The 16116-nt window shown below is 36.8% G+C and overlaps 1 protein-coding gene across 1 annotated transcript in view; it reads right to left on the bottom strand.

Annotated features, from left to right (window-relative positions):
* The window catches only part of LOC134798104 (formin-1-like), a 47114-nt gene extending 31342 nt beyond the window's left edge, over positions 1–15772 (bottom strand). Inside the window, exon 1 of the mRNA XM_063770444.1 lies at positions 15353–15772. Within this exon, the coding sequence (XP_063626514.1) occupies positions 15353–15557 (205 nt within the window). The 5' untranslated portion in view covers positions 15558–15772. The remainder of the gene's footprint in view (positions 1–15352) is intronic.
* Between the last annotated feature and the right edge of the window lie 344 nt (positions 15773–16116).

The following is a 16116-nucleotide window of genomic DNA, read 5'->3' on the forward strand; positions in this document are numbered from 1 at the left end:
GGCCTCGGTATGTATATTGCTGGAATAAGTAGGTGAACCGAGGTAATGCACTATTTTGCGTATTCACGTATGACCAATCAGCACGAAGTGGATTGTTTGCACAAGGAGCGTATACAAAATGTCTGGTTTTGATAGATAATGTGGTTTTAATAATTTATGGGAATAGAACTTGTTAATGCTTATGCTCTCCCACCAAAAACATTAATATAGGGACCGTGCGCGTTGGAGGGTCTGCCATCTTGTGGCCTGAATCGGAAACATATGTGCACATGTACATTACCAAAGCAAGTGCTACCATCTACCGTTCTCGTCGGTAGTTTTCCTTGTGCATAGTAGGTTATGCCATCTTGTCGGCTACATCTGAAGCATAAACGACACGTTTACGCCTCGCGCCAAAAATATGAAGGATCCTATCACGGAAGAAACAATGAGCGCGCCGCGCTCTGACGGGAAACGGCATGTGCCTGGATTAGTATGGAAACCTATGTCGCCAAAACGCTGTCAAAAAATTGGCCATATTTTCTTATTTCGAAAAGGATTATGAGCCCTCGCCCATCTCAATAATTTGAACTTTACAGCAAAGGAAATTATGTCGAAATTGCACTACGATTTTTATTTTTGTAAATTGACATTTATGCTCTATTGCTTTTACACTTGCATGGCTTTTCCAAGAGTGAATGCGATAGGATAAAATATTCGACTATGAGGTTGACACATGCGATAGGGATGTGCATGATTCGGTGTGATATCGATAAACGCTTATTAATGATTAGTGTACACGTAAACTACTCAGGTTTTTTATACATATGTATTACTATATTTTCTGGCGACGGTTAGGTACCTAGTTACTTTTTAATAAAAAAATGCTCGTATTGAAAGTAATCAAGCCACCAACCACGCATATAACTGTAAGCGAGTATATAATAAAAACTGTTACTCCTTAGCACACCCCGCGTGATGTCCGCGTCCTCAGTTACGTACTACATGTCGCGCAACCATCATCTTCCTTCTTCCTAGCGTTGTTCCGGCTATTTGCCACGGCCCGTGAGCCGGCCCGCGTCAGGCACGGAGCCTGGGGTCTGCTTGGAAACTTATCACAAGAATTGGCTTATGCACTCTTTTTTACAAAAGAGACTGTCATCTGACCTTCCAACTCCGAGAGGAGACTTTACAGCCGTATTCGAACAATGAGATACTAAATATTGAGGTCGAATGTGAAGACCGCTTTAAGATTTGTCTAAGAGTGTGGAGCGGGCTTTAGACTGGTCAGCAAATACCCGGCAGTAAAATTATGTGACAGCTTAAAACTGACACCTTACCTATTCGTATTTAATATACAAAATTGACAAATAATTATGTATCCATGGATGCAATACTATAAGAAAAACTTTAAATCAAATAATCCATTGAATAGCAATAAATAAGTAAGAACATATTTTGTACGTAATATAAAATGTGCATAAGCGACGACTTTTTCGATATGATCATCCAGAGGCAAAACAAAAATAAATTATTAAGAACATGTATGCACATAAACAAACCGAACTGTGTATTTATACGAAGATCGACATCGATAACATTTTTAATATGGTCCCATGGCACCCGTACATGACTTTGACGCTAAGTAGATATCAACCTTATCTCATTTACATAAATTTGATTTTTGCACTAAACAATCCAAAAATCCTTGCGGAAACCGAAAATGTAAAAGTATTGAAATATTACTTGAAATAATACTTACCGATGATATGAAATGCCTCCATATCTAATATTTTTTGTTTGGCTAGTGTTTTTACACCCCAAAATGGAGCAGCGCGGCATATTTCTAATTATTTCTAATTTTTCCTGGAATCGTTTTCACATCTGACATCTCAAAAGCGCCATACTGAATTGACACACGACTGACAATAGTCTGTGGTGAAACTGAGTACAATAAGGCTTAATCTTGCCACACGCTATAGACGTACGTTTCACTTCTATTACTTCTTTGTTTTGTGGATCCTATGCTGCTCCCTATAGTTCATGCACGGGGCCTATAAAAGAATGCCGAATACTTCCCTACCATACCAATAGAAATATCAAAATGACTGAATGAATGATGAGAACGACAAACGATTATTAAAGGTTTTCTAGATTCACAGAATATATTATAATTATTGTATTCCGTGACTAGATTTGATAGACGTTCATAAATTGTATAAACTAGTACCTACTTGTGTAATAATATACAATATTTATGCTAGCAGCCTAATGGTTCTTGACCTAGTAAGTTAACATATACCAGCTACATTCCCTATAGCAATAAAATACAGTCGCCATCAGATATATCGGAGCGGCCGAGGTACTCACAAATATCTGAACACGCCTCTATTGTCAGGGCGTTAGAGTGCGTGTTCAGATATTGTGAACACCTTGGCCGCTCCGATATATCTGATGGCGACTGTACTTAATACAACAAGTAGGTTATTATAGCAAAAAAGTACTCACGCTAGGCTAAACCGCTACTCGTTACTTTCAAAAACGGTACGCACCTTAAATGGCTGATAATGATAATACTAACTATTGACTGACCGATAGTGGTCTTTATGGCTTTACAATAAGGTATATAAACTGTCAATTAAATGTGGATGGTTATAGTAACAGTTTTAACGAGCTCCGTTATAGTGGTACTGAGGAGTCGTGTGAATAAGGTCCTCCTAACTGTCAAGGTAAGCTCCTATGGGCACGGTATAGATAACTAACTTCTATCTACAACGTTGCCTGCGTGGAATGATGATGGTGACTGATGAAAACAATCCTATGTCCTTCCCCGGGCCTTAAACTATCTCAATTTACCAAAAATCATCTAAATTGGTTCAGCGGTTTAAGCGTGAAGAGGTAACATGCAGAGTTACTTTAAAGATGGCAATCTTTAACACATTCACTGCCTCCAACGCTCATGTGCGTTCACCGTTGTAAGAATGCATCCATAGTGAACGGCATTAATGGCCGACTGGATGTTAAAAACTAAATTAAATAATAAAGTGCTTGTTAATATATCGGAGTATCTTTTCTCAAACATCACAACCAACATGCAAGTTTGTGCCTAGGCCACACCCCCTGGCAGTGAATGCGTAAAGGATGACTCACGTCACGCTAGACCGGGCCGTGTCCGGGCCGGAGCTTCCGGCGCTTACTTTTCTATGACATGACAGGTGATCATGTGATGATTGCCATAGAAAACGATGCGCCGGAAGCTCCGGCCCGGACACGGCCCGGTCTAACGTGAGTCATCCTTTAATCGGTAACGCCAATTAAAATGTAATTAATGTATGGAAATAATTTGACGTTTCGATCGCATCTTTCATTATTTCACTTTTCGATTGGCGTTAATGATTGTCTCTTTGACTACGCCCTCCTGGAAAGAGAAGTCTAGTTTTTTATTGTTTTAAATATATAATATTGTAGAAGCACTTGTTACAATAGAATTTATAGCTATTCAATTATGGATAGTTTATATCATAATAATAGACTGCATCTCTTTGCTTAATGATCGCAAAATCCTTGACTCTAACGATCAATTAGTGCACTGTTAATTATGATGTCTAAGGTAGTATTTTCGTTCTTTTTGCTATAGACGGTCATTTCAGGCTGTTTTAATAACAGTTACTATACTCTTCCTACACTGTTGATTATAAATAATCATGAGAAGTAAGTTATTTCCGTTTCCTTCACATCTTACTAAGAGGCTGCATTAACCACTAAGATGATCTTAGTGGTTAATGGAGACCAAGGTCCACTTTTAGGCATTAAACCAAAGAATCGGCGAATACACCAGTTTTTATTCTCGGTCCAACCCGAAGGAGAATTTAGGTTTTTTTGAGACTATATATAGTATTCACGATATTATATTTACTGGTACTAAAAATCTAGAATAAATAACAACAATTGGTACAGAAAGTTTACGAGCCAGGATTTCAACCCACGCCACGCCACGACCACTCGTTTAAAAGTCATCTATGCAGCAATACACACCAAACCCCGTTAACAATTAGTTATTCAGATCTTTTGAATAAATTATTCATACCTTAACATTATATAATACCGTGTAATTACATTCAAACCCAGGTGTATTTAGCCTTTACTGTATACATTAGCTATCTAAGGTTAGCCTAGTTAATAAATGTCAGGCATTCAATACTGATCCGAGCCTTGACCAATTGGTGCCGCTTTTGGTCTGAAGCGAGTAGAGGTGTGAATGTTCTAAATGTAACCGATGGTGTATTGACATTTTCGAGTAATGTCCGGACATTTCTAAACTAGGGAAACTCATTCCAGATTACTTTCTTGACTGCAATATCTGTATTGCAATGCTCTGGCATTTCAGTAAATCCGAAATAAATAGATTTAAATGATTTGTCTTAGTCTTGGAAGTCACAAAGACTTTTTTTTTTAATTAGCTGGTATTTCTTTGAACTAGTTTTCTGAAACCGACATGTTTTCAAAAATTTTCAAGGAAAGGCATTTTTAGGGTTCCGTACCCAAAAGGTAAAACGGGACCCTATTACTAAGACTTCGCTGTCCGTCCGTCCGTCTGTCTGTCACCAGGCTGTATCTCACGAACCGTGATAGTGTGATGTATTTCTGTTGCCGATATAACAACAAATACTAAAAACAGAATAAAATAAAGATTTAATTGGGGCTCCCATACAACAAACGTGATTTTTGACCAAAGTTAAGCAACGTCGGGCGTGGTCAGTACTAGGATGGGTGATCGTTTTTTTTTTGCATTTTTTTTCGTTTTTTTTCATTATGGTACGGAACCCTTCGTGCGCGAGTCCGAAGCACGCACTTGCCCGGTTTTATTTGTACTCAACATAACAACAATACACAGATAACAACTATGATTACTAAAGCAACTTTTGAACACTCGTATGTAAGGGTGTATTGTATTCTACCTGTCCAAGGTGTATTTTGTATCACATTTTGCTTAATGAGAGAGTGAGACGCAATGACATTGGACCAAGATATTGGACAGATGGAATACCACCCTAAGAGTGATAGAAAGGAGCAGGTAACGAAATTAAAATGACGACGCAGAGATACAGATACAGAGGTACCTATCTATTCGATAAATTGACGGAACATGTGGAAAGTGACAGACACTCCCACATCCCTAGCCAATGACTTTGGATCGGACATGCTGCGACTAATCAGTTTCGTCACGTACTTAGTGACATCCCTGACGACATTACTGATAATTATTCGGTTCATTGGAGCGAGCAGTATCCCTACTGTATTGCAACTACTATGACATTATGTTAAACATGTGTTAAACTTAATCGTTACTCCCAGGGGTCTTAATCGTCCACCCAAAAATTTTTTTGGTGTTTCTTTATAATTGTGTTTTTGATCCTGTGCTTTCTTAACGAGCTCTGCTCAATATTGGACGTGTTTCTATTGCACTAGAAAAAGATTAAATAAAGTGCGTAAAGTTTGCTGCTTTGTATTTTGTGGACATGGGAAGGCTCTATCCTCCATGTTATGCCATGCCGTTACGAAAAAAATAACCTAAGCTTATATTAAGATAAACTTTATGATAACAACAAGTTTTCTTGATTATAATTCGATTATAAACCCGCTTAAATTTTTTGAATTAATTCTTGCATCAAGTGAGCCTTGTCTGGCCTGACGGGTGACTGGGTAACACGATCGCGTTTTTAAGTAATTTCGTCATTCAATTATAATTCCGCTGATTATATTATAAATACATTTAAAGTTATTGAATTAATTCTTGTATCAAGTGAGCCTTGTCTGGCCTGACGGGTGACTGGGTAACACGATCGCGTTTTTAAGTAATTTCTTCATTCTATTATAATTCTGCTTATTATACTATAAATACCTAAGTACATTTAAAATTATTGAATTAATTCTTGCATCAAGTGAGCCTTGTCTGGCCTGACGGATGACTGGCTAACACGATCGCGTTTTTATTTTTTTCATTATAGGTATTTATTTATAAATCCACTTAGAAATTTTAAATTAATTCTTGCAGCAAGTGAGCCTTGTCTGGCCTGACGGATGACTGGCTAACACGATCGCGTTTTTATTTTTTTCATAATATTACTAAATGCGCTTTAAAAAGTATTTGGATTAATTCTTGCATCAGATATCAGACAGATGACTGGCTCGCACGATTACTTAAAGTTTTATGAATAAGGGGGTTAGATTTTATTGCATAATGCACAAAGGTTCTTAGCGATAAGACCGCCTGTTACCTAGCTCTTAACTGTGCATTTTTTAACTGTATGGTGCACAATAAAAAAAGTTTAATAATAAATAATAATTCAGCCTATATACGTCCCACTGCTGGGCACAGGCCTCCTCTCATGCGCGAGAGGGCTTGGGCTATAGTCCCCACGCTAGCCCAATGCGGATTGAGGACTTCACATACACCTTTGAATTTCTTCGCAGATGTATGCAGGTTTCCTCACGATGTTTTCCTTCACCGAAAAGCTAGTGGTAAATATCAAATTATATTTCGTACATAAGTTCCGAAAAACTCATTGGTACGAGCCAGGATTTAAACCCGTGACCTCCGGATTGAAAGTCGGGCGTCATATCCACTCGGCTACCACCGCTTTCGCGTAAAAAAAGTTTACTTACTTAATAAAGGTTATTTGACATTGGCAGATGTTTTAGTAAGATTCATAAGTGCTGGCGCGAGATTTGTAGTAAACTAACTAACTCTAAGTTCTCTACAAATGGTACTTATATTTAGGTATATACCTTATGTAGGGATATACCATATATATACCATACTTCCGTGTGTACAATGCACATGCCACGTGGCGGAAGATGCAGCCAGTCCTTAGCAAAACATAGTGCACAGGAAGTAATACTTACGAAGCCAGCCTTTGACCTTGGAGCTTTACGTAGAGATCTGCTCCACTCTGTCATTCAAACCGTCTGACCGCATACAATAGTTATTTGTACAACAAGTGATCAAAGTTTGATATTTCTTCGAGTGCTTATTATGAGTCCCGTGCAAGCGAAAGATTCTATAATAGATTCATGAGCGTAGCGAGTGAATCTAATTTAGAATCTTGAGCGTAGTAAGGGACTCAAAAGCGCACGAGATGTAAATAACTTTGATCTCGTGTAGTACACAAAAAATTTCATCTCAGCAGTGAGAACATACCTATTAGGCAACTTAAAAAATGTAATCCTTCTTCATCACTGCACTGCATTCATGTTTTCTTAAGATATAGAAACAATTAAGTTTAATTACCGCAATCGAACACAAAAACAAAACGTAATAATAAATTTCAGTAGTGTCGCGTCGGTGAACTGGTTACGATTCGGGGACCTCTTCGGAGAAACCGAGGGTTTTGCCTGTGCAATTGCGGACGAAGTGATGATGACGAACAACTATCGGAAATATATCCTGAAGGACGGTACGGTCGACATCTGTCGGGCATGCCGCCGTCCCAGAGAGTCACTCAGGCATATCATTTCCGGTTGCTCTCATCTTGCTAACGGCGAGTACTTGCACAGACATAATCTCGTAGCCAGGATTATTCACCAGCAACTTACTCTTCTATATGACCTTGTGGACCGCGAAGTACCGTACTACAAGTACTTACCTGCGCCTGTTCTCGAGAATGGTCGTACCACGCTCTATTGGGATCGATCTATCATCACTGACAGGACTATTGTAGCCAATAAGCCTGATATTGTGATAATAGATCGATCGCAACGTCGGGCCGTGCTCGTTGATATCACCATCCCCCATGATGAGAATCTCGTGAAGGCCGAGAAGGACAAGTCCAGTAAGTACCTAGACTTGGCTCACGAGATAACCGCCATGTGGGATGTTGATTCGACGATCATTGTCCCGATAGTCGTTTCAGTAAACGGTCTAATAGCGAAGAGTCTCGACCAACACCTTGAGAGACTCTCGCTAGGTGGTTGGATCAAGGGTCAGATGCAGAAGGCGGTGATCTTGGACACGGCGCGGATAGTCCGCCGGTTCCTCTCTCTGCAGCCCTGACCACCGGTAGCTTGGGCCTTGCCCCGCTGCTGGCGGCACCCTAGGTTAGGTTTTTTATAATGTGTTTATATTATTTTTTATTGTTTTGTGAGTGTTTTTATATTTTACTTTTATATTCATATTATAAAATAACCTAACTTAAGATGAGAAATAAATAAAGAGAATTTCAGTAAAATAATATGGAAATAACGAACATCAACTGACACTTCAATCGACAACTTTTTTTTATAAAAAAAAACTTTGTATGATACGGTCCGAATTGCGAATACGTACTATTTGTCAACTATGGTAGAAATTCTTAAAAGTAAAATAATTAATATTGCGTGATAATTTGTGTATTTTTTGAGTTCATAATTTTAACTGTACAATAAAATACCTAAAATATTGTATTTTATTAGTTTTTATCAAATCTACAACTTTATTTTTATTAATTTATTATTAAGAATTCATACTCGTACCTACGTGGTTTGGAACGATGCGGTCTGAAGTTTTTCGGGGTCTGTTATAAACCATCAATATACCGTTGAATGTCGTTTTAACTTTTTTTGTCTGTTTTTTTTGCTAACAGTGTGAAAGGGGCAGAGATAATAGAACCCAAGTATTTCGATCTTGTATTAGACCCTGCATGTTGAAATGACATTTGACTATAAAGGTCACTTGAATGTCATTTTGTCTCACTTAGTGAGCAAAATCGCATTTTTCTCACTGTTTTTACGAAGCAAAGTACCCTTGTTCGAGCTGCTGAGGTGAAAAATATGTTTTCTATTCGTGTTTGAATATTTTTTTATTTCAGTACTTCGTAAGGTTAATGCTATATACCTACAATCGTACAAAAAATAACTTAAATAAATCTAAAATTAATTAATAAACAGTTAATGAAAAAATGTATAGTTTTAATTTTTATTTCTAAGTTTTAGTTGTAATTTAATTTGTATCCTTTTGTTTAGTTTTACTAAATAGATATTAATAAAATATTAATAAAATATTTTCAGATTAAAATACATATTTTATAATACATATTAATAAAATATTTTAATCTGAAAGACCTCCGCGAGCTGTCGTACATTTTGCTAACATATGTTAAATATTTTATTTTTAGTCAAAATAACAGTCTTCAACCTCAACCTTCAACTTAATATTTGACCTCAAATAATCACCGAAATGTTTTTATTATGCAAGAGCATTTATCAATTTACATAAATATTTATCTGAAGATAATAATTTATGAATATGAACGTAGTAATCATTGTAATCAACCTTATAAATAATAATTTTATTATGAGCAAGCTCGGTCTTATTAGTGGTTAAAATGTAATGGAATATATGTTATACCAGTTCTGTTACAATGTTATATTACTAATTAGCTTATGGCATAAATCCCTACAAGAACATTTGTAGTCACTCTAGTCAGAATTAAAAGTAGGTACTTATCACGATCTTAAAGCATACAGTAATAGAGTAGCCTGTCAGTAACTTACTCCTCTGTCAAAAATCTTGCAAAATGTGCACAGAATCGTACAAAGACATTTACCATGTGTGATATGCTACCCGAAAACCCTAAGAACCCTATGGAGGAACCTAGTCTTCAACAGATTAGAAGGATATGATGTCACGATCCTCAGTATTGAGGGACCGACTGAAGAAGAAGATGCTTATATGTGTAAAAATGAGAATGTGTTAATTTTCATTCAAATGTGCGTGTGTCTCTTCGTGTTTCGACACAGGTGTTATTTGGTGTTACTTATTCACCTCCCCGCAAAATACAGCAGACATTTTTGAACGCAAATACGTCAAATAAGGCTACTCCAGTTGTTGTAAGTTCTAAGATCAAAATATGTCACACCCACTATTATTTAGGTGGGTATTATTATGATACACTTTACTAGTCAAAATACATTAATTTAGTTCATTGAATTTGTTCCAGAGCAGCTTATCAAGAATGTACGATTGAAGGCAGAAGGGCTAAGATGGCCGGTTCTTTATCATTTGTAACCATGCCTGTCACGTTCTAACAAGTATGTACTTAAGACGAAACAGGAGCTGAGCTTTAAATATTTTAGGTAAATATACCCGTCTCGCTAACGGAAGCGGCACCTAAAAGTAGTGCGATAAGGACAAGGCGAAAAATCCTGCGTAAATATCTCAAAAATCGAGGTTTCGTACTCCTCTGTTTCCCCCTCCAAAACTTAACCAATCGTAACCAAATTTGGAAATCTAAATGATTATGAAATTGTCTGTGTCGGACCGTTTTGCTTTTTTGGCTAATTGATATCAGTTTTGAATGCCACGCCTCTCATTGCGGCATAGTCAATTAGGCCATTTTGGCCATTTTTGAAGGGCGCTCTAGCGCCTTAAAAAACAAAAATATCAAAAAAAGCAAAACGGTTCGACACAGATATTGACAACATTAATCTGTGTTGAAAAAATCATTGCTCTAGCTTCAAAAACCACGGAGGAAAACGAGGAGTACGTTTGTATGGAGAAATGACCACTCCCGTTGGCTCTTAAGTGCGCAAGTGACGCATGACATGACAAATGATAAAAACGCGACCATGATGCCGCTGCAGCTCGATATTGCTGGCAAAATGCAAGGCGGACAGATTAGTGTCACTCGCGTAGACGTTTGGCAGATCAAATCTATTGTACGAACGATCCATTTAATAAATGTTAAGCATGTAAACCTTGTCATTTGATGCCATTCAGTGTTAATTTGAGATTTAATATGACTGTATTTGAATGATATTATAAAAAAAGATAAAATTACCTTTTCTGACTTTGGATAAATTAATATAATTAATGTATAATAAGTGACTGTAATAAAAACGCTATCACATCTCGTAACTAAAACGAAATTGGAAGAACACAATAAAAGAGCATACAAGTAGGTATAGCGATATTATATAATAAATAAAATAAAATAAAAAGCCTTTTTATTCCGTAAACACTTGTACAAGCTATTTTTAAACTAAATACTATTTTGTGATAATCTAGTAGTGTTAGGACCCCTTCCGGGTATAGGCCTCCTCCAACCTTTTCCACCGTTCTCGGTCTTGTGCCTCTGTGAGCCAGTTGCTCGACACTCTCTCTATGTCGTCTGCCCAGCGAGCACGGGGACGCCCAGATCTTCGTTTCCCACATGGTCCCTTCCAGGTAGTTAAACGCTTTGTCCATTTATCATCTGGCATTCTCGCGATGTGACCTGCCCACTGCCATTTGAGTCTTAGTGAGTGTCCGAGAGCGTCAATTACTTTAGTTTTTTCTCGTATATTTTTGTGACGTATTTTATCTATTAACTTAACTTTCAAAATTTTTCTTTCGATTGCTCTTTGACATGCTCTAATCTTGTGTTTAATGTAGCTTGTGTATTTCCACGTTTGACAGCCGTAGTTAAGTGTGGGAAGGAGACACGAATCTAGTACTTTTCTTTTTAAATGTAGTGGCAAGGCGCTTAGAAGTATATTTGCCATGCTCCAGAACTTTTTCCATGTTTTATTTACCCGCCTCTCTACTTCTTCCGTGTTGTTATCCGGTCTGAATGATATCTGCTTCCCTAGGTAAATATACTCATTTACAAAGTCTAGCTTCATGTTTTCTATAAATATTTCTTTTTTACATGATTTGTCATTATTTTAGTTTTTTGAAGATTCATTTCGAGACCGATGTTTTTACTAGCTGCGTGTAGAGTATTGATCATAAATTGTAGCTCCTTCCAACTTCTAGATAGTAGCACTATATCGTCTGCAAAAGCTAAATATGTGAGATATTTTCCGTTTATGTTTATTCCTCTATAATCCCATTTTAAACTTTTCATAACTAAATGCAAAACGCTTATGAATATAGTTGGGGAGAGCGGGTCTCCTTGCCTGACGCCTCTTTCGATGTCTATGTATCTGCCAGTGGTTTCTAACTTGACTCTGCTTTTGCAGTTTGCGTATATGTGTTTTAGTATATTTATGTAAGTATTGTTTATTCCTGATTCTTCCAACGCTTTCCATATAAATTTATGCTCTATCGATAGAGCGATATTATATACCTATCTAAATATCACTTTTAAATATATCATAAATAATAAATAAATCATTCTTGAATAAACAAATATTTACGGTAAATAATACTGTGGAATAATAATACACACATAATGAAAAAACCAGTCAAGTCAAAATGAATGGTTATGTAAGTTCCATACAAGGTGTTTGTATTACAACTGAATTTGTAACACTCTGCTTTTTACTCCGCCTCTTTTGTGTTGAGCGCGAACGCGCGAACTCGTGCCGCAGGTCAAGTTCACTGATAGGGTTGCCATACGTCCGGATTTGTCCGGACATGTCCGGATTTTTGACCCTTTGTCCGGATTGCGGCCGGACTTGGCATGTGTCCGGATTTTTAGGAATGACCTTATAAAAATAAAATGCGCGCTCGGGGAGGGGGCTACGGGATCGGGCGAAGGGATCGAAAGGGAAAAGTAGATCCACGATACAGTACACCGCAGAGAGCAGCGCGCCGCCGGGGCGTCGTTCAAGTTACGCCAAATCTCTGCTACAAGAAATGTCCGGAGTTTTAGGGTGATGTCCGGATTTTTATAAGGACATTTAATTCTTCCATATGGCAACCCTAAGTTCACATAGCATACCTACAGCAGCTGCAATACCTATTGGTTTAAAATACCACTAATTTTCAAGTATACAGCTACAGGTAACATTTATTTTGATTTTACTTTGTATCCAGCAAGTCCAGCAACTGGGCCATTGTGTTTAAAATTATATAGGTACCTAAGTAGGTTCACTTTATTTCAATTTGGGATTTTTTATGTTAAGTACTTATTTATTTGAAACTCAAAATCATGAGCTCTTTCAATAGCAGAAAAAAAGGAGTACAAAAAAGTGAGTACAAATATTGAAATAGGCGATCAATATAACTGACTTAACCTACTTAAGTAGTGTACCAAATCACTTGCTGAACTGAGTTGAACTTTAGACTACGTAAAACGCGATCAAGCAGTTTTCGTACAAGTAGAAACTCAGTAGATAGGTATATGTAAATAGGTTGAGGATTAATTATATAAGTATTGTAGTTATTTAATCTGTTATTTCCTATGTTCTATGTTATGTTTCTAAATGTATGCTAATTTATTTAAACGTTATTCTTAATACGACCGTTGTTGAGTGCTTTTATAATGTACCTAACCTTGATATATCGATAAGACGTTTTTCTTATTAAAAGTGATTCCGTGTTTTGAAATTATATTGACTGCGATCAAATGATAAAAAGGACGAATTTAGCCTTTATAACTGTCTCATGTCATAAGGCTAGGTATTTTTAGAACTATGTAGGTATAAGTAAGTATAATGGTGTATTTATGTCGTGGTCAGATCACAGAATTTGACTATTTCATGAATTCCCATTTTAGAATTGATCTCTGCATGATATGGTTAGGTTAGGTTTGACTTATTCATGATGTGGCCAACCGATCATTTCAAATGATTGCCACATCATAAATGATCAATTCTAAGATCTGGCCCCGACATATATGTATTATATTTCGATTGTAGGGAATCGAATTATATACGTCGCAAGGTTATCTTAACACCTAATAACAATCTCAGTATCGTCTTAATTTAAGTATGTTTCAAATTTCCCCTACTGTCCTATTTGAATGCATCATATCATCGATGTATTGGATAATTTGGATAGATAATAGATATTATAAGAAATTAACTGGGTTACTAAATATAACGATTATACTTAATGGTGTCAAGAGAGAAAATGACACTAATGTGTATTTTATCAGCATGACGAAAAACGAGGAAAAATTCACAGAATACTAATGACAGACAAAATTACAGCCAAATTGGCCATGTAACACTAAGTTTGGCGAACTTTATCAGTAGAAAAGGGCGCGAAATTCAGAATTTGTATGGGAGATCAATTCTATCTGTCTATATTTGTCAAATTTGACGCTTTTTTCTACTGACAAAGCTGTTTTGCCAGAGCATACTCGTAAGTGGTCCTTGGACAAGTGATGCTTGTTTGCCACCGAAGTGGTATAAAAACAAGTGAGACTAGGACTCTTAGGGAAGTCCACAGGACACTTACGGTCCAGAGAAGTCATAGTTTGGCCAGAAAGAAAATTTCCTATGGAAATTCACCTACTTTACTCCCTTTAAAAAATGTACAAAGCAAACTGTTATCAGAAAATAATCGCGGGGTGTTTGTAAACTAGTCAATGATAATGACTATAAATGATCACTCTGGCCTGGGTGCGTAGACAAGATGTTAATCGTTCACGCTCCGTAGCGTAGCATAGTTAATAGTTATCTCTCTCTATCACTCCTACATATTAGTGCGACAGAGAAAGTTGCGTTTCGTTCGCTACTGAGCGTTAACGATTGGCATCTTGTCTACGCACCCAGTAGAGTAACGATAAAGTTACTGCTTAGTAAATATATTTAGTAGAGCATCAAGTATCGTTTTCTCAAGTTTTTTGTGGGTCATTTACATTTACCAATCCCATGAGGGGGTTAAATCCAAACGTAAAGTATTTTTACTTTTTTTTTTGGCTAGTTTTTTAGCCAGGTGGTTAGACCATGCTTTCAAAATAGTGACGTTGACGTATAATAAATTAATTTTTATTTAATTATTTGTTAACAACGAAACAGGAAATATAAAGAGACAGGAAATATACGCATTGAAATTCTTCACAGTAATTAAAACTCAGTATCAATATCGATTAGCGCTTATTTCCATAGTAATAGCAATTAAAAAGTAATCTGTCTGGTAACTGGGCTCTCCCCAATGGGTCACAAGTTAAACGAAACTGAACACTTGAATCGTAATGTGTGTTTATTACAATTTAACTGTGTACTTTAGTTTTTGCATAAACAAATTGGTAATGATCGTCCTCGTAACACGTGAGTTGGTGTTTATACTGATAAGATCTGTGTAAATTATCAACATTAAGTGTTTTAATGATTATAACGGTGTCAAAGGATGATGTTTGTAGGACATTAGCAATATATAATAATAGCTTGTTGATAATTCGAGAGAGTTAAACAATATATTTTTTAAACTATGGTACTTTTTAAGGTTTTTTTAAATAAGTAAATATGTAAAACCATGATAAGTACTTATTTTAAACACCATTATTTTAAAATTAGGTACTACTTACCTACGCATTTTGTATCATAATAGTTATTTATTACAATTTTGGCTAAATACTCGTAGGCTTTGCTTCACCAGCCCTCAATGTAACAGAAAGCTGAAAGAAATTGCAATCGATCCATTTCATCGTTATGCATGCTGCACATATCGGCTATGACTTACTTTTCAGCGCCTTTCCTTCAGGCGTGCACGGCCTCGCATTGATCAGACAGTCCACGTAGTTTCTCACTAATCTCTTGTTTTCCAAAATAGCGTCCACACTCAAATAGTCATATCTCTTATCGTACTTTGGCATATCCCTCAAACTGTTTATGTCCTGTCCCGCCACGAACGACACACACGCAAACACGAAAAGCACTGCACGCATTTTGAAAGACACCTTTGAATAAATTAAAAATAAAACGCGCTCACGCCACGCGCAAATGCACTTCGATTAAAAAAAAAGAAAATTTGAAAATGGAATTGCGCCCGCTCGACGGATCGCAATGGCCGTCCGCGCGTCGACAACGCGAGTCAGTCGAGTTGTGTTGTAATGCGTGCGACGCGCGGTTATAAGTAAACTTGAGGTTGGTCGGTCAACGCTTTCTTCCGCTGCAGTTGATCTGAAACAAGATTCAAGGGTAAATGAAGGGAAGTTTTAACGAGGAAGTGCAATAGCGGTATGTTTACATGGATATGTAAACAAGTTTCCAAATTTTGCGTTTTGTTGTGCTTTTATTGAAAAGTTTCGAAGACCTACCTAATTACTAATTAAACCATTAGAAATATAGAAATAGCGTTATTTTTGTTCGTTGTGTGCCTTTATTTTAGTGAGCACTTTTATATGTACCTTTTAAGGGTAAAAATAATGCGGATAAATATTCCAGCAATAAACCTCATGAAAAATACATCGTTTTTTTTTAAGGTAGTATTATACCTATAGCATG

This window comes from Cydia splendana, chromosome 16 (assembly GCF_910591565.1).
Source record: "Cydia splendana chromosome 16, ilCydSple1.2, whole genome shotgun sequence".
NCBI classification, from domain to species: Eukaryota; Metazoa; Arthropoda; class Insecta; order Lepidoptera; family Tortricidae; genus Cydia; species Cydia splendana.